This window comes from Oncorhynchus mykiss, chromosome 6, assembly GCF_057628025.1.
Source record: "Oncorhynchus mykiss isolate SJ-2025 chromosome 6, ASM5762802v1, whole genome shotgun sequence".
Classification (NCBI taxonomy): Eukaryota; Metazoa; Chordata; class Actinopteri; order Salmoniformes; family Salmonidae; genus Oncorhynchus; species Oncorhynchus mykiss.
Genome location: NC_143027.1, coordinates 58,016,093 through 58,043,068, shown reverse-complemented (window position 1 = coordinate 58,043,068; position 26,976 = coordinate 58,016,093). Strand labels below are relative to the sequence as shown.

The window sequence follows — 26,976 nt, the reverse complement described above, 5'->3', positions numbered from 1 at the left end:
CATTGGTCAGTGGTGGGTGAATGTCTATGTATGGTGTGTAGTTTCACGATTGGGAGTAGTTGTGTAGTTGTGTTTCTGTGGATAGGACATTAGGGTCCCGTGTTTGTTTATTTGTGTCGGTGTGAAAAGGGATGGAAGAGGTGATTGAGTATGTGTGTATGTGAATTACTGAAGAGGGAGTAGAAGAGCGCTCTGTGTTTATTTGTCTAAGTCTGTGTGAAGAACGAGTAAAAGATACGTGTGTCTGGGTGAATCATTTGGATCTTTTGTTTTGTCTCTAATTTTCATATTGATGATATATTCATCATTCGGTGTGCTTGCTGAAGGCAAAGCACAACTCAAGATTTCTAACATACTCATATTCTTAGTATTAGATTTCTTTAGCCCACTCCAAAGCTTTAAGTGACTTACTCCATGAACACGAAAACCAACTTCAAAACGTACAGACGGCCCCGACTTAGATTGCTTGAGAAAATATTTTTGATAACATTTATACTTTTTGAACTATAACAATATTTTTAATGAGCTACCATTACATTTCAATGGGGGAGAAAAGGCGCGTAGACTTGAATGGTAAAATAAATAAATAATTCTCTAAGTTCAGGCATATTCTAACTTCAAATTCTTTAAGAGCTTTATCAACTATAACTATATACATTTACATAAATGTGCATAAAATAACTCGCCAACAGTTACTCTTCAAACGTTCAAGCTAGAGACACTAAACCAACTCTCGCATGTTCAGGCTCTCCTATCTTCCAATTCTTAAAAAATGGTATCAACTATAACTATATAAATAAGCATACATTAACTCTCCAAAAGTACTCTTGAACCGATCTCATGTTCAGGCTATCCTAACTTCACGTTCTTAAGAACTTTATGAACTATAAACAGTGGTAATTAGCATCAATTCGATTTTTTCACAAACTGTGTTCTACTGCCCACTGCTGCTGAATGTCAGATTTGAGGTGACTTTAAATTAGAGCGGGAGAGAGGGATAGAAAGATGAGGATTAGGGAGACATAAGAACAGAGAATAGAGGAAGAAATAGTAAATGGAAGTGAAGGGTGCACTCTTGACGTTAGTACAACCACCACCCTTACCAGTGAGTGATCACTGTTATACCCACTCCAGGGGGTCTTTCCACCAGCCACCACTTCCACATTCACCCTCCTCTTGTCTGTCAGAGCCTAACATCAGCCTCACATCCAGCTCCAACCGGCTGTGTTTGTTTAACTATTTTGCTGGCAGCTGTGATGATAGGAAGGGGTCAGGCAGGTCAGCGTGAGAGACGGGAGGCCTGATCAACCTCTTCAGTCACAGCTGGAGGAAGTGGTGGCCTTCCACAGGAACAACTCTGTGATGTTGCAATGACACCTCTGTCGTTGTCATTTCCTCCACTCACACACACAATGCACAATGACATACAAAAAAATGTTTTTGTTGGAATCAAAGTAAAGAAATCAGAAATGTATTCACCATGTTAGGTTTATTTACTTTTCTAAGTTATCACTTGAGGAAAGGCAGATGAGGTTAAACATTTTTTTTAAAAAGAAGGCAAACAACTGAAATCAAATGTCAAAAAGACTGTTGGATAAAGTAAAAGCACTATTAGCACAAAAACTTTAAAATAACAGGTACCTCAAATATATTGACAGAAATAAAGAAAAATGTATTTTAGCAGGAACAATCATTGTATAGTTGTAGCTGCTTCTTGAACATAATATACCAGTCTGCTGCTAGCGTTTCATGTAACGCTGGGCTGACCCCTAAGTAGAAGAGACATTTGCCATCGACAGTGCATTGTCAAAAGACATCTAGATTATTGCTCACTTGTAGCTGTAGTTACTTGACCAACGCCAACTAAGTGCTACTGTATGGTTATGTGATGTTCACATTGCTAGACTACAGTACACTTAAATACAGATTTGAATTAGAAATCCATTTTGCAGAGTTTCTCATAGCATCTATGTACCATAGAACATAGATATGTACCATAGTATCAACATTTATGGAGAAATGCTCCTAGGCACCGGTGAGAGCAGTTCTGAGAGTAGCTGAGGATTGCACACACACACACACACACACATACATACACACACACACACACACACACTTTGCTCAAAATGTCATCAACGTCTTTCCCATGGAATGTGAACAGTCCATTTAACACACATCTCCTTCTTCTGTTAAACTTCTTTCAGGATGCAGGGTTTCCTTCAACCTCTGACTCGACTCTAGAAGATCCCAGGCAGCAGGCGATAGGGAACTGCATCCGTGTAGCGCTTCCAGTCTTTGCCGTACTTGCTGCTGCAGCGATGCTCGTCTCTCACACAGCGGTGCACCAGCAGGATGGTCATGTAGACGATGTAGAAGTAGGGGTGAATGTGGCCGAAGCCGCAGGCTGCACAGTAGGCCAGCGAGCCCATCAGGTCGCCCGTGTAGTTGAGGTGGCGTGCCACGCCCCAGAAGCCGGAGGTCATGAGCTTGCTGTGGTGCAGGCCGCCGTCACCCGAGCGGTAGGCACACTCAATGAAGGTGGGCTTCTTGCCCCAGACGGAGCACTTCCCCTCGGTACGGCGGAACAGGTCCTTCTGGTGGTTGGTGGAGCGGAAGACGTAGTAACCCACCAGACCCAAGAGGAGGACAGCAGCAGCATGGGCTGTGGAGAGCTGGACTGGGTTGTACACCAGGTACAGGCCCTGTAGAAAGAGACATGATGCCAAACATACAGTATGATGTCATCACTGTTGAACAGAAAACAAGAAAGACTGCATCACAGCCATATTTAACTCAGCCAGTATAATAGAAGCACGTCGATGCATCTATAATTTCCATGACTTATTCATATTTTTTTTGCAGCGGCTTCTGTGTTGGGCGTCGGACTCATTTTAAAAAAATGTTATGATGTGACTTACCTGCAGCGTGTAGAGGAAGGGCAGCCACACACAGTCTCCCCAGCCCAGGTACCAGCCGAAGTGGTCATGGCAGATGTCAATCGTCTTCAGGTACCATGCCTCATTCCAGAAGAAGTCGAGAACATAGATTGCCTGGAGGAGTAGCTATTACATCAGTAGCCATTCACTGGAGGCCAAGCTTTCCTAAACTGGTTCAGTCAAAGCTACCACTCTACGGTCTAGTTTAGCTAGCTCACTCGCTTAACATACCCTGCCATCTAGTGGTAAAGGGAGAGGAGTGTCTCACCTGCAGCACATTAACCAGGATCATAGAATTGGTCACATAGCCATATAGCTCCTGCTGTTTGGCTGCATAGGAGAGGTTGATTAGAGTCCAGGCAACAATACCAGGTCTCCCGTTGAAGAAGAGCTTGAAGTCGAACCATTTGCCGATGCGGGGATTGAACTCAATGCCCATCATGTAGTTATAGAAGACGTTGCCTGTGAATTTGCTGGAAAATGACAGGCAATTCAGATGAACTATGCCCAAAGTGACAAGTTTTATGAAATATTACATGCAAGTGACAAGTTTGAATATCCTAACATACTATTGGACGCATGTAATCCTCACCAGTCCTCTGCATTGGTGGGGAAGAGGTAGGCCTTGACAAAGGCAAAGGTGGACACAGCATAGCCCAGTATGTTGGTGCACCACAGCAGTGGGATCCAGTTGTCGAAGATTATGGTGGGGGAAAACCAGTGGAAGTATTGAGCGTTGGCATACCACAGGGCATGGGTGATCAGCCACGACTGTAAACCGTTGATCTCATACTTGTTTATGAGGCCTAGGAGAGAACAAACAATGGGGGTGAAACAATGACTGCACATGGACAAAGCCATCGATCACGTGACACCATTCATTCCTATGTGAAGACTCAACAACACATTGAAGCCAAATTCAGTTGTTTAAGATGGCGTCTCATGAAGACAACATGCACAGTTTGAGCTACTCCAGGAAGTGACGTTGCAGGCCAGCTCAGTGCTGCTCTCTCTCATTGAGTAACTCAAGTTGAAGGCCGACCGGGGCACTGCAGACTGCCATTAGCAACTAAATTACCCTTATAACTTTGTCCGTGTGTGATTTAAAAAGAAACGGCTCTGTACTACAGCGCCAGCTGTGCCATCAGAGTCCCTGGGTTCGCGCCCAGGCTCTGTCGTAACCGGCCGCGACCGGGAGGTCCGTGGGGCGACGCACAATTGGCCTAGCGTCGTCCGGGTTAGGGAGGGATTGGTCGGTAGGGATCTCCTTGTCTCATCGCGCACCAGCGACTCCTGTGGCGGGCCGGGCGCAGTGCGCGCTAGCCAAGGTTGCCAGGTGCACGGTGTAGCCTCCGACACATTGGTGCGGCTGGCTTCCGGGTTGGATGCGCGCTGTGTTAAGAAGCAGTACGGCTGGTTGGGTTGTGTATCGGAGGACGCATGACATTCATTCAACCTTCGTCTCTCCCGAGCCCGTACGGGAGTTGTAGCAATGAGACAAGATAGTAGCTACTACAACAATTGGATACCACGAAATTCGGGAGAAAAAGGGGTAACAAAAAAAAGAAAAAAGAAAAAAAGAAAAAATAAACGGCTCAAGGACATACATCAAGTGTATTAGAAGCAATTATTGTTACCATAACGGTTTTCAAGTATTATTATTTTTTACACGAAAATTGCCATTTTTTTTATTCACTATAATGGGGATCCTGTTTTCTGCAAACCATGCCTGCAGTACCACAATCCGTGGCTTCAATGAGAGGGGGCAGTCGTTCTCCTGGGTGGAACACAGCCAAGTGTTTGCAGACAACTACACTTAACAGTATTGTGCACATACAATATCTGTAAATATTAATAGAATCCAATCCTTCATGCTAGAAATCTCCAAAAACAACTTTTTTCTTCTCAGGTGCCTTACCTGCTGGGGTGCGAGCTCCATCCTGAACCCCACCTGCATAGCCAGGCAGGAACTTATGAGTGACATCAGGAACACACATGTAGAGCACCACCTGATGGAGAAACAGTGTCATTCCACAGAACTCCCATCTGTGAAATATTCTGACGCTATAAACCATAATAAAATGCAATTTACACCAACTTAAAAAAAATACAGTGGCAGCCCAATTCTGATCTTTTATCTGTTCTGATTGGTCAAAGGAGCAATAATTGGGCAAAAGAATTGGGCTGTCCCTCTCTTCTCTGGCCCTACCTGGAAGGAGACCCAGACGGTGTAGATCTGAGCAGCGGTCCAGGTGAAGGAAGGGGCCTTGTCCCAGATGGAGCGCAGGGTGGCCTCTCCACTGTAGAGCTCCACCAGGGGCTGGCTGACCGAGCACTGGTACTGGTCACACACCATGACAAAGAAGAACACCAGGAAGGGAGCTGTGCACAGCAGCAGGATCACAGCGCTCAGAGAGAACCAGTCCACCTCCCTAACAGAGTGGAAGGTGTGGAGGAGATGGGGGAAAAGACATACAGAGTTGTAATGGTGCAAATGCATAATCATTGGAGCATTTATAATCATTACTTACATTTTTCCTTTAAAAAAAACACTTGATACTCTAATTTGTTCGAGAGTTGTTATTATTAGGCTGTAGATCTAATCTGACATAACATCGGCCATGTTCTGACAACTTTGCTAGAGTTCACTTTAGAAGATAAGCATGACCAGTTTATATTACAGGCTCATTTGAATAACACTGATTATATGACAAGAATGATATAGGCCATTTTAGTGACTGTCTGTCCATGTAGTGACTGTCCATCAGCGGAGACTGTTGAGGGGAGGACGGCTCGTAATAATGGCTGAAACGGGAGCAAATACAATGGTAGCAAACACATGGAAACCATGTGTTTGGTGTATTTGGCACCATTCTACTTATTCTCCTCCAGCCATTACCACGAGCCCATCCACACCAACGAAGGTGCCCCCAGCCTCCCGTGCTGTCCATGTGCAGCACAAATCAATCGCATGAACAACATAAATATAAACATAAAGCCTAGTTTTTCCTTTTTAAAAAAAATATAATTCTGTCGTGAATCCATTCGCTAACCCGAGCTTTGCATAAGGGCTACAACGGCAAAAACACGTATGTCACTTTTTAACTTATTTCAGTGGCAGCGACCCATAACCCAATGACAACTGGAATAGACATATAATGGAAAGACAATGCGTGGAACGGCGGGAAGCTTGTGAACTGATTCAAACTGGTCGTTACATTTTCCGCAGTCAAATACGTCTACTTCCTTTCCATACTACCTTTTGTTGACTGAAGATTAAGCAGGTCCCCACACACAATCTTGCCCAATGTTTTGAGATGCTGCCCTCCCCAAAGAAATACAAGGTCCCCACTGTTCAGCAAGAATAGGAGCAGGGAAAATGTTATTCCGACAGCCATCAGGCTGCTCAACAGTGGGACATGGGACAGATGTAGGCCCGATTGTCAGACAGTAGGCCACAGGGACTGTGAATACGTGTGCATTGACTATGAACTTTCCAGTGTTTTCTGTATTGTGTATTTGGATGCTGACTTGACACAAATGAATTTCCATATAAAATGGACATTAAATATGGAATCCAACAGTTGGGGAAACGGCGCCACTCTCCGCCCCCCCCATGGCTGTTTCTGTTGACGAAGCAGAGGTGGGGAGTGTAAAACAAGTCTCAGTACATATGCTGCTGCTCTACCGTGCGCGCAATGATGCTGCTTGCTTTAACTACGTTGTTGTCGTGATATCGCAAACGGATGTGGCAGTTTCACCATTACGGACGGCAGCTTTAAGTATATCATATCACAAATCAGTCCTGAACCAACAGAGAGTGAAACCAGTGACACGTGAACCCAAGTTACCTGAGTAGAGGATTAATGACTATAGGTCTACAGCCGGTCAGCTTCATCTTACCATGCTCTTCCCCACTGCCCTGCAGGTTCCTCCGTGGTCTCAGACGCCCCCCCGTTAGAGCTGAGCCTCTGGCGCCTCCGGGTGGCCTCCATGGCCACTGCAGAAGACATCTCTAGGGAGACTGAGAGAGAGTAGAGAGTCATGGTAATGACCAGGACATAACAGACCCCACTGTACCTTATAAGATCATGTGGGAAATCAAAGGACATCTGGGGTCCTTGAGGACCTGACATAACACACTCTGTGATGGTGCTGTACATGATGCATGGTTTGTGAATAGACTTGAGCATGATAATTCTACAATGAGAGGTTTTAGCACAATACAGTTGTGTATGTTAGCAAATCTAATGCAAGTGTTCAATCATATCAAACACATTGGAAAAGTGTGTAGGTACACTTTAATAAGACCATAACTGCCTATGGTATGTGATTACTACATGAGCTCAAAGACACCATAGAAGCTAACAAACTTTTCCACCCCCATTATTAAACTACCCATTAATAATGTTGCTCATCCCCTCCATTAAAATAATCATGTATACATGCATTACTAAGTCGCTTTGGTTAAAAGTGTCTGCTAAATGGCATATGTTATATTATTATACCATAAATCAGAAGTAGGCCCTACACATGTACTGTAACAATCCACAGAAAACACTCCACAAACAGCTTCTGGAGTAGTAAAGTAGACCCACAGGGATAATAGCAGGTCTCAGTGCATAGGTTATGTCAGCTGATACGTTTTTGGACCAAATCCAACATACAGATACAACGATAATGCTGAGGGGAACAACAGTTGAACAGGTTGACAATGACACTTTTGGCTGAGTGACAGCTCTCACACATTCACATAGACCACTCAAATAATGTTGTGTACAAGACTGATTGAAGTAAGGGTTTCCTAAAAAGCATAGACTTCATTCTCCACCCTTTTAACGTTACTTAAAATTACTGATGGGCCTACAACAAGCGTCAGCTGTTTATATACCCGATCATTGAATAAATATCCGCAATTCCCTGAAATTGTATTGTCAATAATTCTGCACGACAACGGATCGAATACATAAATAGACGATCGATAAAGGCTATCACAAAACAATTGATAACGAATTGCTTAACGCAGCCATAACGCACCTCCGGAAAAAGCCATAACTCATATGGACAATAGCCCATGCATAATGTCGAGGATCATAGACGGAAAAATTACATAAACATTATAAGCAGACATTTTAATAGATCTGTCTTATTAAAGATCATTTCGTGGGCTACTCACCAACTTTTAGGACCTATGGGAAAACTCTTGGCCCAGATGTTTACGATATAACGAATAAAAGGTTATATATTAACAACCGCTCCGCCCAAATAATAAATGCGTGTAAACGTACAGCCAATAACGTCTCAGTAGGGTGCGCCACACTGCCATATCGACCTCTGATTGGGTAACACGGACCTGAAGCCACTACCGCCTGATGAGCTCATGAATGGATGGGCCATTAAAAAGAATTCATCTACAGTCAAGAGCCGACACATTACCTGGGAGTAAACCCAAATAACTCCTCAACATATTTTGAGTGGTGGAAAAGGTACCCAATTCTGATACTTGAGTAAAAATATTGATACCTTAAACGGATAACTACTCAAGTAAAAGATAAAGTCAAACAGTAAAATACTACTTGAGTAAAAGTCTAAAAGTATTTGGTTCTAAATATACTTAAGTATAAAAACTAAATGTAATTGCTAAAATATACTTAAGTATCAAGAGTAAAAGTATATGTCACTTCAAATTCCTAATATTAAGCAAAGCAGTCGGCACCATTTTATTGTTTTTAAAATGTACGGACAGCCAGGGGCACACTCCAACACATCATTTACAAATTAGGCATGTGTTTAGTGGATCCGCCAAATCAGAAGTAGTTCTCTTGATAAGTGCATGAAATTGATCATTTTCCTGTCCTGCTAAGCATTCAAAATGTATTGAGTACTTTTGGGTGTTAGGGAAAATGTATGGAGTAAAAAGTACATTGTAATCTTCAGGAATGTAACGAAGTAAAAGTAAAAGTTGTCAAAAAATAATTACTAAAGTAAATACAGATACACAAAAAAACTACTTAAGTAGTACTTTAAAGTATTTTTACGTAAGTACTTTACACCACTGCATATTTTCAAACAATATATACAGCAGAGGCGCAGCAGCTGGTTGTGTGAATGAGTTACCTTTCTCTTTAATAAGATATATGAAGAGGAGGGGCAGTAGTAGCAATGATTTGTATAACTAACTGGCCAGAACAAGCGAGGTGGGCAGAGCCAAGCACGAGTTAGCAAGGTCTTATTTTCGCGTTCTAGTAATGTTTTGAAACTTGTGTTCTAGCAATGTTTTGAAACTTGTCGCGTTCTAGCAATATTTTGAAACTTGTCTCGCGTTCTAGCAATGTTTTGAATCCACTATGTTCGTAACATGTTCTAGTTTTGGGAACAGAAAACTGTATTGAGATCAAATGTTTCATCGATGAGAAAATTAGCAGAATGTGGCACAAAATCCAACTCCATTCCATCTTCTCCCACTGCCGTTAACACGGCTTCCTCTCACTACCACATTTGGTACATTATTTGAGCGAGTGGAAAAACCATGCGGATGCTTCACATTTATACATCCGGTGAAATATCTGTCTCATTGTTGTATTTGTGGTTGGAGTGCCCGGATTGTAGTGAAACAACGTTGCAACTCAGATAGTATTGTGTCGAGTGATACAGTAACTAATTTGAGAATTTAGACTAAGGTTCCAACGTTTGAACATCAACAAGGATATTTTGTTGCACCATTATATATAATGGGACGAAAGGTTATATTAGTTACGTGCTCATTGATACAACGGGCACTAGATTTTGACGGAAACTTGGAGAGAATACAAAGAAGTCCGAATAAAAAAATCCATTAATTGAAGATGCATTGTCCATTTAACTTAAATTGTAGTGGGCTCATGTACAGGGCTGTTTTAAAGGTCATATGGTGTTTAAAAAAAATGATGATTTATAGACATTCCACTCATAAGCCTATAGTCTACTGTACTAGGTTACTTGCTCTGCTGGAATAGCGTGCACATCTTGCAAATCAGGACTCTGGTCATGCCATTAACATTAATAATGATATATCCTCATGCCTAGGTATCGCGATAGCCAAGTCTCAGGGGAAAAATACAGATTGGGACCAGAACTGAAAATATGGTATTTATTAAGTACATCTCCTTCATCGAAGTTGTGACTGTAGTAATTGTTGAGTACATTACTGTATACAGTGAGTAGCCTACAGCACACATTTAGCTTATTAGAGAAATGTATGTCTTTGTTTATTTGACTCCTATAAAGCTCTGTGCTTGTGCATATAAAAGCATCCTACATGGTGTTGTAATAACATATTAAAACATGTAATGACGCATTCACTGACTGTTGTCTGCCTGGGCTTAGCCATGCAATTTTGGCTTGTACTCTGTGTTATACCCTCCCTCTCTCTCTGTTTCTCAATATACTAACTGCACGGGAAACCCCCACCAGGGTGGCGGAATAAGATAAAACACACTGACAACCCATAAATATACACTGCTCAAAACCCTTTGGGATGGGCTCCAAAGATAAAGAACTCTGTCGAGAACCAATGGGATACTGACGCCAGGCTGGAGAGGACTGTCTATCACCTACGAACAACCAACCAGGAGCCAGAACTACCAGAATCTACCTACGTCATTTCAATGTATAAATGAACTGCCCAAATATGTTGTAGGCCTCTTTTTCCGAAAGCTCCCTAAGGGTTGGACGAATAGGAGCCGTGCTGCACGTTTGCCAGATATCATCATGTCTGAATAAACGGCCTTTAATATACCGTATCCGCCTTGTCCAGAGTCTCATCTTGGTCTTGTTTCTCCAATAACTAATCATTTACAATGGCCATGCCTGCTCTGAATTTCCATGAACTTTCCCTCAACCTCCTCTCTTTCTGTCCCTGGTCATCAGTGGGTATGGCTGTGCAGACCACTTCTACGAGTCAGACACCCTGCTGCACTGTTTCTAGGTACTCAGGAAGCTACTAGGGTCACCTGTCAGGACATCATCTGACAAGCACTTCAGCTATGTTGTGGCTCTCTTTGCCTCCTGGACTATCACACCCCACTAAACAGTCTGTGTTGCTGTTTAGTGTGTATGTTGCTGTGGCTAATGTTCATTATAAGTCTTGGAAACCGGGAGTTCCGCTGGTTTTCACCATGGAATAAACTCAGGTTAGTGATCAACATAGAATCTGCACAAGAAAGCCTACCTTCTGAACATAATGATAATGCTTTGATAAACAGGGAAATTAAAGATTCTCCGGTACTTGTGTATACTTTTTAGCCAGTAGTTCTGAAAGTAGGGCTCATAAGCCAAAAGTATTCTCAGAAAATTGCATACTGTGTTGCAAATGTTCAGATATGTCCACCAAGTCATTGCTCTCTCTCGCTCTGCTGTGTGTGCATCTTGATAGTTGACACTCAAATGGCGAGGGGCAGAAGCTCATTGGCTAGAACTCGAATTGCTAAGGGGCTGGGCCACATAGGGGAACATTTAGGGAAAATGGCACAGCACAGCTTCGAGAAAAACAGTTGCTTTCAAACTAGGGATTTTGTGGCTAATTTAGGGAAAACAGTAATTTTGCTCGTAGATTATGTATATATGAACTACACATGGACACTATCCAGCCCAAAGCGGGAGGTTTAAAAAATACTTAGTATTCACCAAAGTACCAGAGCATGTCTTTAATGTTTTGATCTAAGGTCAAAGCAGATTTGGTAAGTGGAAAAGGACAATAATCCATTTATTTCACATCACTCATAATAACATGTACGCATTTAGCTGCACCCCCCATAACACCTGCAAATATCTGTCCCCGACAAATAAACTTTGATTTGATTTGAACATGGCATTATTGTGCTTGTTTGCCACAGACATGTGGAGGAGTACTTCCTGCACAGGATGATCCAGGATGTGACAGGACAGGTAGGATCAATCTCTCTCCCTACCTCTCTCTCTAATAATGGCGGGGTGTTGGTATGCACTAAAAAGGATCAGTGATAAGAGGATTATTTGCATGTTTCTTCATATAAAGGGAAACTGTACTATTAATATACAGTACCAGTCAAAAGTTTGGACACACCTACTCATTCAAAGATTTTTCTTTATTTGTACTATTTTCTACCTTGTAGCATAATAGTGAAGACATCAAAACTATGAAATAACACATATGGAATCATGTAGTAACCCAAAAAGTGTTAAACAAATTAAAATATATTTTATATTTGAGATTCTTCAAAGTAGTCACCAATTTGACTTGATAACAGCTTTGCACACTCTTGGCATTCTCTCAACCAGATTCACCTGGAATGCTTTTCCAACAGTCTTGAAGGAGTTCCCAAAAATGCTGAGCACTTGTTGGCTGCTTTTCCTTCACTCTGCAGTCCAACTCATCCCAAACCATCTCACTTGGGTTGAGGTTGGGTGATTGTGGAGGCAAGGTTATCTGATGCAGCACTCCATCACTCTCCTTCTTGGTAAAATAGCCCTTACACAGCCTGGAGGTGTGTTGTGTCATTGTCCTGTTGAAAAACAAATGATAGTGGGACTAAGCGCAAACCAGATGAGATGGCGTATCACTGCAGAATGCTGTGGTAGCCGTGCTGGTTAAGTGTGCCTTGAATTCTAAATACATCACAGACAGTGTCACCAGCGAAGCACCATCACACCTTCTCTTCCGTGCTTCACTGTGGGAACTTCACATACAGAGATAATCTGTTCTCCTACTCCGCTTCTTACAAAGACACTGCAGTTGGAACCAAAAACCTCAAAATTAGACTCATCAAAGCAAAGATTTCCACCGGTCTAATGTCCATTGCTCGTGTAACTTGGCCCAAGCAAGTCTCTTCTTATTATTGGTATCCTTTGGTAGTGGTTTCTATGCAGCAATTTGACCACGAAGGCTTGATTCACACAGTCTCCTATGAACAGTTGAGATGTCTGCTTATTTTAACCAGGCAAGTCAGTTAAGAACAATTTATTTTCAATGATGGCCTAGGAACAGTGAACTGCCTGTTCAGGGGCAGAACAACAGATTTGTACCTTGTCAGCTTGGGGGTTTGAACTTGCACTAGTCCAACACTCTAACCACTAGGCTACGCTGAACTCTGTGAGGCATTTACTTGGGCTACTTCCTCTGCAGCAGAGGTAACTCTGGGTCTTCCTTTCCTGTGGCGGTCCTCATGAGAGCCAGTTTCATCATAGCGCTTGAAGGTTTCTGTGGTTACCCTTGAAGAAACTTTAAAAGTTCTTGACCTTCATATCTTAAAACAATGATGGACTGTCAGTTCTCTTTGCTTATTTGAGCTGTTCTTGCCATAATGTAGACTTGGTATTTTACCAAATAGGCTATCTTCTGTATACCACCCCTACCTTGTCACAACACAACTGATTGGCTCAAACGCATTCAAACGGAAAGAAATTCCACAAATTAACATTTAACAAGGCACACCTGTTAATTGAAATGCATTACATGACTACCTCATGAAGCTGGTTGAGAGAATGCCAAGAGTGTGCAAAGCTGTCATCAAGGCAAAGGGTGGCTACTTTGAAGAATATATTTGTTTAACACTTTTTGGTTTCCTATATGATTCCATATGTGCTATTTAATAGTTTGATGTCTTCACTATTATTCTACAATGTGGAAAATAGTAAAAATAAAGAAAAACCCTTGAATGAGTAGGTGTGTCCAAAGTTTTGACTGGTACTGTATACTGTATGTGCAGCAATCAATAGTATCATCAATTTAATAGGATCGTTAATGAAATTAATTTCCATTGTTCTGTCTCTTGAAGGACACTGTCCCCTTTGTTGACTGCGTCCTCTCAACCAAAGACACCTGCATCGGGAGTGAGGTCTGTGCTGAACTGTGGAACCCTAGGAGGCACATTCAATTAAGAGCCTCAAACGAAGGTCTTTTCTTTTCAAACCTTACTCAATTTCTGTAATGAGTTGTGTACTACTGTGTGTCGTCAGTCATTTGTGTAATGGATTGAAAGAGAGCTTGCTTATTTGAATAAATATATACAGTACACAGTTTTTCTAGTAAGCTACAGTATGTAATGAAGTATGTGGGAATGCCATGTGCTTGGCAGCCCCCATGTGGACATGGGTCTGGACGGTGTGGAGATCTTCACCAACTCCTCAGCCAGCTACCACGAGCTACGCAAGGCAGACCACAGAGTCATCCTGGTTAAATCAGCCACCACGAAGGTGATCATACACACATGAACGGACGGATGGACACATGCACATGTTACACCTCCCTCAAACTCAACTCTGGACCTCGAAGCCGGTTCCACTGTATTTCTTTATTGTTCCCCTCTAATCAGGGACCGGTTTAGACCTGGGACAACAGGTGTGTGTGCAATTAATTATGAGATCGAGCAGAAAACCAGCGGGCTCCGGACCACGTAGGCTAAGGGTTGAGTATCCCTGTTACACAGTATGTTTAATGAGAGTAGAGGTACTGCATGTTGCCTGCCCAGTAACCACTTAGGGGTACTGTTTTGTCATTAAAGCACTGCTCCATTTCATACAGTTTTTTGCCTACATGTATATTTTGATTAGTATGAGTTTAGGTAACACTTATCATCACATTGATCCTAGACGTGTGTAATAACACTGTAATTACTACATAACAACATTGTTGTCTCATGTTATTTTGAGTTCATTGTTATTGCATAGTAATGAAGTTGGGCAGTTTCTAATATTACAAGTGGAATAAGGACAAGTGTGTTGTTGTTTTGCACAGAGTGTGTGTGTGTGGGGGGGGGGGGGGTCTATGTGTTTGCCAATCAGAAGGGTTGTGATGGAGACAGACTCTACTATGATGCTTGTGCCATTGTGGCCATCAACGAGGACATAGTGGCCCAGGGAAGAAAGTTCTCCCTGGACGACTTGGTAAAGACAGGCAAAACATAACGGAAAGCAAATGTGAGAAGAATATCTTGCAGCCTATTCTTTCACCCTCACTTCACACACCAGCTGTGAGCTGTGCTTGATTACATGGCATGTCAGCATGTCGTGTAATGTTATTGTTAAGGTTAGCCAAAGGGAACTCTTGGACAATGTGTAACCTGTGTGTGTGTGTGTGTGTTGCAGGAGGTTGTGTCACTCTGGGTCTGGAGGATGTCCGCAGCTACAGAGGAGAGCATTGCCACCCACACGTGGTGAGCTGACATCTCTCTTCAAAACAACACTTTTTACTTCTCATAAATGGCAGGTGTGATTCAGAAACGCCTTACTCCCTTAGTGAAACTAGCCACTCAAGGGAAGCCAGAGGTAATCCTGTTCAACATTCAACTCCCCAACCCAAGGCTCTGTCTCTGTCCAGTGTCGTCTTTCCTCCCTACACTGGGTACACACTCGAGAGTCACTTTAACTTCTCCCTTCAGTTATTGACTCAGACTCAAAATAGCATGCCCATTACATTTGAAATGTCACATGGTTTGCTGTTATGTCCTCCACTGTGTCCAGGAGTATGAGCACAAGCCGTGTCATCGAGTCAAAGTGGACTTCTCCTGGTCTGATTGTGAAGATGTCTACCTCCCCACTCGCCAGCCCATTGAGTGGCAGATCCACACCCCTGAGGAAGAGATTAGGCATGGCACCCCCTGACAAAGACTGGGATCACAAGAGTGTTGTGTGGCTAAAATGCTGCCCAAAATAAATAGTAGCTATTTTTGACTGTGTCTCCCTGTATTTTCTTTTTCACCATGGAATCATTGGAAACAGACAGAGACAGCAGCTACTATATCGCCACACAGAGGATTCCGAAGCATGTAGTGTGACATTCATTTACCCTGACTGCTCCCTTTGTGTCTGAAACTGAGCTGCCTGTCTTTGGTGGAGCCAATCCCTGTCTGAGAGAAGTTAAAACTAAAAAGACACGATTTATTTAAAGCTACTTTCCAGATCATGTGACTGCCCACCTCTTTACAGTTTACAGTGTACACATACAGACCCTTCCATTCATGTGACAAACAAGCACAGGCCTTCATTCTAACCTGCAATTTGACCCATGTCAAATACATGCACATGCGTGTCTCTGTGTTCTTGTCTTTGGTGTCTTCAGCCTGGGTCCAGCATGTTGGCTTTGGGAATACCTAAGGAGAAGTGGTCAGATGAGTAGTGCTATGTTTGGTTTGAAGGATGTGTAAATGTGCTTACGCTTACTTGCTTATTATTGAATATTTGTACTGAATATTTATATTGTCTGTATATCTGTCCATAAACACCCCTGTTATTCCCTGCTCCAGGCTGGTTTCCTTCTGCCCCTCAGTGGTGGTGTGGACACTTCCTCTACAGCCTGCTTTGTCTACCCCATGTGTGTGCTGGTCTGTCAGGCAGTCAGAGATGGCAGTGTGTACTGGACTGGATACTGTACAGGCCCATAATGGTTTGTTGTGTCCCACAAGGGACACATGGCTCCTATTCTAAAGTTTGACGTTGCATTCAAAGTTTGTCACTACAGCTTCTGACAGCTACAGCTTCAACTTCTTTCCTTCCCTCCCTCTCCCTGTATCAGACTCCCAGGTGCCGGAGGATGTTCAACGGGTAGTGATGTGATGTGTCCTACACCCCACTGGATCCACTGGAGCTGTGTGAACGCATCTTCACCACCTGCTACATGGCCATTGAGAACTCCTCGGTGGGAACCCGTAACAGGGCCAAAGAGCTGGCTGCTCAGATTGGCAGGTGAGCGTCACTGGCCCCATCATAGTTGAGCAGTTACAGAATAACAAATTAGAACATCTGTGGCATCTGTTATAAATCTCACCTTGTGCTTTTCGTCGAAAGTTATTTTTCTTTGTATTTTTCTTGTTGATTCAGTTCACACATGAACCTCAACATCGACATGGCAGTGAAAGGCATGCTGGGAATCTTCTCCATGGTTACGGGAAAGTGTCCCCAGTTCCGTGCTAATGGTGGAAGCACCAGAGAAAACCTTGCCCTACAGAATGTGCGAGTGGGTTAAGTGTAAAGGGTCCAGGAGTACTCCAATACATTGTTCAGGTGATACCTGAAACACTACAACAAAGCAGAGACCCATTTTTTGCAAAGTGAAAAAACAAAAGATGAGCAGGGCTTTTGCCCTCGCTTGCACTTCTCTTTTATTGCGCCATTTACTTGCATATTCACACATGCTCACCACAATCCTCACACCATCATGTTTCCGTTGAACAGTCTGAGCTGAGGAAACAATTGTGTGGTGTGTGAATTTGATGATCCTTTACTGTTTTGAGGCGGCAGGTAGCCTAGTGGTTAGAGCGTTGGGCCAGTAACCAAAAGGTTGCTGGATCAAACCCCTGAGCTGACAAGGTAAAAATCTGCTCCTGTTTCCTCATACTGTTCAACTGAAACCTCTCATCCACATTGGGTGAGCCAAGGACTAGAAGGCCACCATGTTTCCCCTCAGCCCACTGTTCCCCAGCAGGCCTGTCCCACCCAGGCCTGTATCAGGATGATTCTGGCCTACCTCTTTGCTCAGTGGGCTGAGGGGAAACCTGGTGGCCTTCTAGTCCTTGGCTCACCCAATGTGGATGAGAGGCTTCAGTTGAACAGTATGAGGAAACAGGAGCAGATTTTTACCTTGTCAGCTCAGGGGTTTGATCCAGCAACCTTTTGGTTCAGCCAATGTGGATGAGAGTACTCTTTGAAAGGAGTAGATCAAGGCACAGCATGCATAGAGTTCCACATATTTTAATAAATCAAAATTCACCAAACAAAACAATAAAGCACAACAGAAACATGATGCTAACAGTGTTACTAGGCAACTATACATAGTCAAGATCCCACAAATCACAATGGGGAAATGGCTACCTAAATATGATCCCCAATCAGAGACAATGATCAACAGCTGTTTCTGATTGGGAACCATACCAGGCCAACATAAACCATTAATCACCTAGATGACCCACCCTAGTCACTATCACGCCCCAACCAACATAGAGAATAAACAGCTCTCTATGGTCAGGGCGTGACAGTACTAGAAAATGTCAATGTTTTTTTTTAAATATATTTAGAATTTTCTGTCTCACATAAAATAAAAAAACTCTGTGTTGTCTGCTTCAGTCCAACATAAAATAACAAAAATAGTATGGACCCCTCTCTCTAGTTGACCTTCACCTCAATACCCCTCTATTCTGCAGCCTAGCTGGCTACTTCACTAAGTAAGTATGACTGCTCAGTAAGGCAGACCTGACAAGCTTCCTGCAGTACTGTGTCGAAAAGTTCCAGCTCACCGCCCTCAGAAGGTGAAGCATGCTGTTCTGCAAATCCATATTCTTCTCTGGGACAATACAAAACAGTCAGTATAATGTCAGGAGACTCACCGTGTTGGCAACTGTCTTTATGTCCTCTGTAGTATCATGGCTGCACCTCCCACTGCAGAGCTGGAGCCCCTGACAGACGGCCAGGTGTCGCAGACTGATGAGGTAACAAGTCACCACTAGTGGAGCCAGATGTGGGCTTGGGCCCTCTGACTATGTTGATCGTTGTGGGTGTGGGCCAACCACATATGAAGTGAAAACTTATTATTCTTTTTTCCCTTTTTTTCTTCTCACATACTGTACAACACACACTGCTGGGATTGACCTTTCTTTATACGTATTAAGAAAAGTTGACATTTAAGACTTAGGAGTTAAAGTCATACCATATACCGTAAATAAAAAACCCTCAGCTCTATTCAGCTTGACTACTGTTGTTATTGTCCTGCCATGCTTTTCCTCTGTGGCTGTGTTGACTGTGTGGCTCAACTTTCCCTTGTCCGTGACTGCTGTCTATATATACCACCTCACAAGCTTGGAAGATGGATGTCTCTTCGGGGATGTCATCTGTGCACATAGCTTGTTCTGTTATGGTGTAATCTGACCTCTTCCTTATCCCTTGCTGTCGTCCTCTCTCTTGCTCTCTCTGTGTCCCCCTCTCGTCATCCTGATATAGGGATGACATACTCAGAGCTGTCTGTGATTGGCCGGATCAGGAAGATCTCCAAGTGCGGCCCGTACAGCATGTCCTGCAAACTCATCCACACGTGGAGGGAGGTCCTCTCTGTAAAAAACGAGGAAAACTCTCAATGATAGAGTGTTATGTTTCACACAAAGTCATGTACACACTGAGTGTAGCAAACATTAAGAACACCTTCCTAATATTGAGTTGCATGGATTCTACAAGGTGTCAAAATCGTTCCACAGGGATGCTGGCCCATGTTGACTCCAATTCTTCCCACAGTTGTGTCAAGTTGGCTGGATGTCCTTTTGGGTGGTGGACCGTTCTTGACACACACGGGAAACTGTTGAGCGTGAAAAACCCAGCAGCGTTGCAGTTCTTGACACAACCCAGTGCACATGGCACCTACTCCCATACCCCGTTCAAAGGCATTTAAATCTTTTGTCTTGCCCATTCACCCTATGAATGGGACACATACACAATTCATGTCTCAATTGTCTTAAGGATTAAAGGTTGTTCTTTAACCTGTGTCCTCTCCTTTATTACACCGATTGAAGTGCATTTAACAAGTGACATCAATAAGGGATCATAGCTTTCACCAAGATTCCCCTGGTTAGTCTATGTCATGGAAAGAGGAGGTGTTCATAATGTTTTGTGCACTCAGTGTATGATATCTATTTGTATGATTGAGAATAACACTTCTTCTGACCATTGAAATTTCAGGGGGCAGTCAAAGTGAAACACTTCTTCCAGATGTATTCTGTGAACAGACACAAAATGACAACTGTGACACCATCCTACCACACTGAGAGCTATGGATGGCCCCGATGACACCCGCTTTGACCTCAGGCCATTGCTCTTGTCATGTATTGTCATGTTGTGTCTTGTTTCTGTCCTTTCCCTTCACCCTGTCTCCCTCTGCTGGTCGTTATTAGGTTACCTTTTCTCCCCCTCTTTCCCCCAGCTGTTCCTTGTCTCCTCCTAACTACCTCGTCACCCCTTTTCCCACCTGTTCCCTTTTTCCCTCTGATTAGTCCTCTATATCTCTCTCTGTTTTTGTTTCTGTCTTTGTCGGATTCTTGTTTGTGTTTTTCATGCCTGAACCAGACTATCGTCATGTTTGCTGCAACCTTGTCCTGTCCTGTCGGAATCTGCCGGTCCATCTGAGCCTACGTATGTTTTGTTATTAAAGAAGCTCTGTTTACGTTAATTCGCTTTTGGGTCCTCATTCACGCACCGTAACAGAAGAATCCGACCAAGAATGGACCCAGCGACATTGGATCCTCTCCACTCAGCCGTCGAGATCCAGGGAGCGATGCTAGGCAGACACGAGCAGGAATTGTCTGCTGCTCGACATGCCGTTGAGACCCTGGCCACCCAAGTCTCCAACCTCACAGAACAGGTTCACCATCTCCGCCTCGATCCACCGGCCACTTCCAGGGCTTTCGAATCTCCGGAGCCCAGAATCAATAACCCGCCGTGTTACTCTGGGGAGCCCACTGAATGCCGCTCGTTCCTCACCCAGTGTGATATTGTGTTTTCTCTCCAGCCCAACACTTACTCCAGGAGCACTGCTCGTATCGCCTACGTCATATCTCTCCTTACTGGACGGGCTCGTGAGTGGGGCACGGCAATCTGGGAGGCAAGGGCTGAGTGTACTAACCAGTATCAGGACTTTAAGGAGGAGATGATACGGGTTTTTGATCGATCTGTTTTTGGGGAGGAGGCTTCCAGGGCCCTGTCTTCCCTATGTCAAGGTAATCGATCCATAACAGACTACTCTATTGAGTTTCGCACTCTTGCTGCCTCCAGTGGCTGGAACGAGCCGGCTTTGCTCGCTCGTTTTCTGGAGGGTCTCCGCGCAGAGGTAAAGGATGAGATTCTCTCCCGGGAGGTTCCTTCCAGCGTGGATTCCTTGATTGAACTCGCTATTCGCATTGAGCGACGGGTTGATCTTCGTCACCGAGCTCGTGGAAAGGAGCTCGCGTTCTCCGTTGCCCCCCTCTCCGCATCACTACCATCTTCCTCTGCCGGCTCGGGTGCTGAGCCTATGCAGCTGGGAGGTATCCGCATCTCGACTAAAGAGAGGGAACGGAGAATCACCAACCGCCTCTGTCTCTATTGCGGTTCCGCTGGTCATTTTGTCACTTCATGTCCAGTAAAAGCCAGAGCTCATCAGTAAGCGGAGGGCTACTGGTGAGCGCTACTACTCCTGTCTCTCCTTCAAGATCCTGCACTACCTTGTCGGTCCATCTACGCTGGACCGGTTCGTCAGCTTCCTGCAGTGCCTTAATAGACTCTGGGGCGGAGGGCTGTTTTATGGACGAGACCTGGGCTCGGGAACATGACATTCCTCTCAGACAGTTAAGGGAGCCCACGGCCTTGTTCGCCTTGGATGGTAGTCCTCTCCCCAGGATTCAGCGTGAGACGCTACCTTTAACCCTCACTGTCTCTGGTAATCATAGCGAAACCATTTCTTTTTTAATTTTTCGTTCACCTTTTACACCTGTTGTTTTGGGCCATCCCTGGCTAGTTTGTCATAATCCTTCTATTAATTGGTCTAGTAATTCTATCCTCTCCTGGAACGTCTCTTGTCATGTGAAATGTTTAATGTCTGCTATCCCTCCTGTTTCCTCTGTCTCTTCTTCACAGGAGGAGCCTGGTGATTTGACAGGGGTGCCGGAGGAATATCACGATCTGCGCACGGTGTTCAGTCGGTCCAGGGCCACCTCTCTTCCTCCACACCGGTCGTATGATTGTAGTATTGATCTCCTTCCGGGAACCACTCCCCCCCGGGGTAGACTATACTCTCTGTCGGCTCCCGAACGTAAGGCTCTCGAAGATTATTTGTCTGTAGCTCTTGCCGCCGGTACCATAGTCCCCTCCTCCTCTCCCGCCGGAGCGGGGTTTTTTTTTGTTAAGAAGAAGGACGGGTCCCTGCGCCCCTGCATAGATTATCGAGGGCTGAATGACATAACAGTGAAGAATCGTTATCCGCTTCCTCTTATGTCTTCAGCCTTCGAGATCCTGCAGGGAGCCAGGTTTTTCACTAAGTTGGACCTTCGTAACGCTTACCATCTCGTGCGCATCAGGGAGGGGGACGAGTGGAAGACGGCGTTTAACACTCCGTTAGGGCACTTTGAATACCGGGTTCTTCCTTTCGGCCTCGCTAACGCTCCAGCTGTCTTTCAGGCATTAGTCAATGATGTCCTGAGAGACATGCTGAACATCTTTGTTTTCGTTTACCTTGACGATATCCAGATTTTTTCACCGTCACTCCAGATTCATGTTCAGCACGTTCGACGTGTCCTCCAGCGCCTTTTAGAGAATTGTCTTTTTGTGAAGGCTGAGAAGTGCACTTTTCATGCCTCCTCCGTCACATTTCTCGGTTCTGTTATTTCCGCTGAAGGCATTAAGATGGATCCCGCTAAGGTCCAGGCTGTCATTGATTGGCCCGTCCCTAAGTCACGCGTCGAGCTGCAGCGCTTTCTCGGCTTCGCGAACTTCTATCGTCGTTTCATCCGTAATTTCGGTCAGGTGGCAGCTCCTCTCACAGCCCTTACTTCTGTCAAGACGTGCTTTAAGTGGTCCGTTTCCGCCCAGGGAGCTTTTGATCTCCTCAAGAATCGTTTTACATCCGCTCCTATCCTTGTTACACCTGACGTCTCTAGACAGTTCGTGATCGAGGTTGACGCGTCAGAGGTGGGCGTGGGAGCCATTTTTTCTCAGCGCTCCCTCTCTGACGACAAGGTCCACCCTTGCGCGTATTTTTCTCATCGCCTGTCGCCGTCGGAACGTAACTATGATGTGGGAAACCGCGAACTGCTCGCCATCCGCTTAGCCCTAGGCGAATGGCGACAGTGGTTGGAGGGGGCGACCGTTCCTTTTGTCGTTTGGACTGACCATAGGAACCTTGAGTACATCCGTTCTGCCAAACGACTTAATGCGCGTCAGGCGCGCTGGGCACTGTTTTTCGCTCGTTTCGAGTTCGTGATTTCTTATCGTCCGGGCTCTAAGAACACCAAGCCTGATGCTTTATCTCGTCTCTTCAGTTCTTCAGTAGCCTCCACTGACCCCGAGGGGATTCTCCCTGAGGGGCGTGTTGTCGGGTTGACTGTCTGGGGAATTGAGAGGCAGGTAAAGCAAGCACTCACTCAAACTCCGTCGCCGCGCGCTTGTCCTAGGAACCTTCTTTTCGTTCCCGTTCCTACTCGTCTGGCCGTTCTTCAGTGGGCTCACTCTGCCAAGTTAGCCGGCCACCCTGGCGTTCGGGGTACGCTTGCTTCCATTCGCCAGCGTTTTTGGTGGCCCACCCGGGAGCATGACACGCGTCGCTTCGTGGCTGCTTGTTCGGTCTGCGCGCAGACTAAGTCCGGTAACTCCCCTCCTGCCGGCCGTCTCAGGCCGCTTCCCATTCCCTCTCGACCGTGGTCTCACATCGCCTTAGATTTTGTCACCGGACTGCCTTCGTCAGCGGGGAAGACTGTTATTCTTACGGTTGTCGACAGGTTCTCTAAGGCGGCTCATTTTATTCCCCTTGCTAAGCTTCCTTCTGCTAAAGAGACGGCACAAATCATCATCGAGAATGTTTTCAGAATTCATGGCCTTCCGTCAGACGTCGTTTCGGACAGAGGTCCGCAATTCACGTCTCAATTTTGGAGGGAGTTTTGCCGTTTGATTGGGGCTTCCGTCAGTCTCTCTTCCGGCTTTCACCCCCAGTCTAACGGTCAAGCAGAACGGGCCAATCAGACTATTGGTCGCATCTTACGCAGTCTTTCTTTTCGCAACCCTGCGTCTTGGTCAGAACAGCTCCCCTGGGCAGAATACGCCCACAACTCGCTTCCTTCGTCTGCGACCGGGCTATCTCCTTTTCAGAGTAGCCTCGGGTACCAGCCTCCGCTGTTCTCATCTCAGTTCGCCGAGTCCAGCGTCCCCTCCGCTCAGGCTTTTGTCCAACGTTGCGAGCGCACCTGGAAGAGGGTCAGGTCTGCACTTTGCCGTTATAGGGCGCAGACTGTGAGGGCTGCTAATAAGCGTAGAACTAAGAGTCCTAGATATTGTCGCGGTCAGAGAGTTTGGCTCTCCACTCAGAACCTTCCCCTTAAGACCGCTTCTCGCAAGTTGACCCCGCGGTTTATTGGTCCGTTCCGTATTTCCCAGATCATTAATCCTGTCGCAGTTCGACTTCTTCTTCCGCGATATCTTCGTCGCGTCCACCCGGTCTTCCATGTCTCCTGTGTCAAGCCCGTTCTTCGCGCCCCCGCTCGTCTCCCCCCCCCCCCCCCCATCCTTGTCGAGGGCGCACCCATCTACAGGGTCCGTAGGATTTTGGACATGCGTCCTCGGGGCCGTGGTCATCAGTACCTAGTAGATTGGGAGGGGTACGGTCCTGAGGAGAGGAGTTGGGTTCCCTCTCGGGACGTGCTGGACCGTGCGCTGATCGATGATTTCCTCCGTTGCCGCCAGGTTTCCTCCTCGAGTGCGCCAGGAGGCGCTCGGTGAGTGGGGGGGTACTGTCATGTATTGTCATGTTGTGTCTTGTTTCTGTCCTTTCCCTTCACCCTGTCTCCCTCTGCTGGTCGTTATTAGGTTACCTTTTCTCCCCCTCTTTCCCCCAGCTGTTCCTTGTCTCCTCCTAACTACCTCGTCACCCCTTTTCCCACCTGTTCCCTTTTTCCCTCTGATTAGTCCTCTATATCTCTCTCTGTTTTTGTTTCTGTCTTTGTCGGATTCTTGTTTGTGTTTTTCATGCCTGAACCAGACTATCGTCATGTTTGCTGCAACCTTGTCCTGTCCTGTCGGAATCTGCCGGTCCATCTGAGCCTACGTATGTTTTGTTATTAAAGAAGCTCTGTTTACGTTAATTCGCTTTTGGGTCCTCATTCACGCACCGTAACAGCTCTACAACACTCGCTGGTCCTGGCAGTACAGAGCCATTGATAATCAGGTGGGGATCCAACAGTCAACATGACATTTTACTGTGGATCTTTCACATTTGCTTGTTCCCTCAACGGCTTTAGCGGATTTGATTTAATCTCACAAGAATTGTGAACGTCCACTGAGTCCACTGAACATGGTAAGTTATTGTTATTTCATACACAGGTGTCCAAGATGGAGGTTGGGAATGACTACCACAACTACCACAGCATGTAAATCTTGGTGGGGCACGACAAGCGGATAAGAGGTAATCCATAATATTGATTAAGACATTAATGAGCGAGCTAGGATGGATGTAGTCATAACTATTTGTTCAGCACTTTTGAAATGTACAGCGACAGAATTCAGAACATGGGCCGTTCTTATAGTGTTCTCCCTGTACACCAAATCAGAACCGTAAAATAAATAAAGGGGGGATATAAGCAGAGCATTTTTATTTAACTAGGCTAGTCAGTTAAGAACAAATTCTTATTTTCAAAGACAGCTTAGGAAAAAAGTGGGTTAACTGCCTTGGACAGGGTCAGAACGACAGATTTTTACCTTGTCAGCTCGGGGATTCAATCTTGCAATCTTTCGGTTACTAGTCCAACGCTCTAACCACTAGGCTACCTGATGCCCCATTAATGAAAGCTCTTACAATATTAGATGATTACATTTCTCAAAAACAGGTTATAGGTTACATGTGCACCACCAAGCCAGAAAATTAGGCAAAATTAAGAGTTGAAAATATACCAAATTATTAGGGTTAGGCACATGTGCTACGAACAGCTTACTACACAACATACACTTAGTATTACTTTCTTAGCCACAGTATACATATCTCCCTGACATATTACATAATTTAAGCAGCAGCATACAATACATTTTTGGACTCACCTGGTTGTGCTGTGCTCACTTAAACAGGAAGGTGGTGCGGCGGTCCTTTTGTGGGCAAATTTTGTAATCAAATGCTGGCATTCTCTGGATTTATGGTGCTTTCAAGACACCTGGGAACTTTGAAAAAAATAAGGTTGAATCATGATGACGTCAGTGATCTTCAGGTTGTAGCTCTAGAAAAAATCCAGATTTCCCGATTTACAATTCCGAGTTGAATGAAAGTTCAAAACACACTTTCCCAGTCGTTTTCCCGGGTTCCCAGTTGTCTTGAACTCACTAAAGTCCGATTTTGCCTTTCTGAGCTAACAGTTGTTTTGAGCACGGCACAAATCATGCTTCATTGACAGCATGGCCAATGTTGAATGTTTATCATTTTAAACTAGGAAAAGAGACGCTTAATCTTAGACTTGGGACCACACTGCCACTCCACTGAACATCAGGTTAATGACTGCTTTGAAATGCTTGCAGTTAGCCGCGGATTCCTTCCAAACCACTCATTGTTGAATTTGCGATTTCCAACTTGTTGTGTAATGTTTATGTCCAATGGCCGATAAGCACCGCTACGTTTTATCTATAATTTATTTTAATTATTTATCTTCATATGACAAGGATTAAAAAGGATTTCCCAGCAGATTGTCGACTTGATTCATGATGATGACTGCTAGCTAAGATTTTGAAAGTATGATGTTGTCATGATCAGTCCAATCAAAGCTACTGTAGATGAAACGTGATTTGACGTCATTTTATCCGTGGCCAATGCCCTTGAGTCTTCTTGGATGGGCACTTCTAATGTAACTCTATTGCAGTACCCAAGGGGCTAGAATGTTTTAGGTCCACCCTTAGACTTGTGTCATGCCCTGACCTGAGAGAGCCTTTTTATGTCTCTATTTTGGTTTGGTCAGGGTGTGATTTGGGTGGGCATTCTATGTTTTGTTTTCTATGTTTCTTTATTTCTATGTTTTGGCTGTCTATCGTTGTCTCTGATTGGGAATCATACTTAGGTAGCCCTTTTTCCCTTTTTCAGTGTGGGTAGTTGACTTTTGTTAGTGGCACTATAGCTCTGTACGCTTCACGGTTGTTTCTTCGTTTGTTGTTTTGTTGGCGACATTTGAAATAAAAAGGAAAATGTTCACCACGCTGCACTTTGGTCCACTTCTTTCGGCGGCCATGACAACTTGGCAGTGACGTAGTATCCCAATGAGTGACAGAACACTGAGCCAATCTCGGCGCAACGCTCCGTATTTTCTGCTGGCTTGCCCCACCACCACAGAAAGCA

At 44.7% G+C, this 26,976-nt stretch overlaps 1 protein-coding gene, 1 non-coding gene and 1 pseudogene across 3 annotated transcripts; 2 read left to right on the top strand and 1 right to left on the bottom strand.

Annotated features, from left to right (window-relative positions):
• Positions 1–1,470: 1,470 nt before the first annotated feature.
• On the bottom strand, positions 1,471–8,322 carry LOC110526232 (7-dehydrocholesterol reductase). Its single transcript, XM_021607019.3, has 8 exons — positions 8,113–8,322; positions 6,840–6,960; positions 5,146–5,368; positions 4,855–4,945; positions 3,529–3,742; positions 3,205–3,409; positions 2,919–3,050; positions 1,471–2,702 (listed from the first exon to the last, which is right to left on the bottom strand). The coding sequence occupies exons 2-8, from the start codon at positions 6,947–6,949 to the stop codon at positions 2,238–2,240; spliced, it is 1,440 nt and encodes a 479-aa protein (XP_021462694.1). The 5' UTR covers positions 6,950–6,960; positions 8,113–8,322; the 3' UTR covers positions 1,471–2,237.
• A 563-nt stretch (positions 8,323–8,885) lies between these two features.
• LOC110526231 (uncharacterized) lies at positions 8,886–15,623 on the top strand. Its single transcript, XR_016496776.1, has 4 exons — positions 8,886–11,107; positions 11,810–11,861; positions 13,730–15,106; positions 15,414–15,623. It is a non-coding gene; the product is annotated as an uncharacterized LOC110526231 (transcript).
• A 29-nt stretch (positions 15,624–15,652) lies between these two features.
• On the top strand, positions 15,653–17,378 carry LOC118965036 (glutamine-dependent NAD(+) synthetase-like; annotated as a pseudogene). The gene is made up of 5 exons (XR_016496972.1): positions 15,653–15,718; positions 16,012–16,055; positions 16,196–16,263; positions 16,465–16,634; positions 16,770–17,378. The product of XR_016496972.1 is annotated as a glutamine-dependent NAD(+) synthetase-like (transcript).
• Positions 17,379–26,976: the final 9,598 nt, after the last annotated feature.

Bases quoted from the DNA above. Each gene is read 5' to 3' on its own strand.
- LOC110526232 (XM_021607019.3), bottom strand. From the start codon at position 6,949: ATGTCTTCTGCAGTGGCCATGGAGGCCACCCGGAGGCGCCAGAGGCTC. The intron at 4,946-5,145 runs GTAGGGCCAGAG...TTTCTCCATCAG, and splicing joins CCGTCTGGGTCTCCTTCCAG to GTGGTGCTCTACATGTGTGT. The intron at 3,410-3,528 runs GTGAGGATTACA...GTCATTTTCCAG, and splicing joins CCCACCAATGCAGAGGACTG to CAAATTCACAGGCAACGTCT.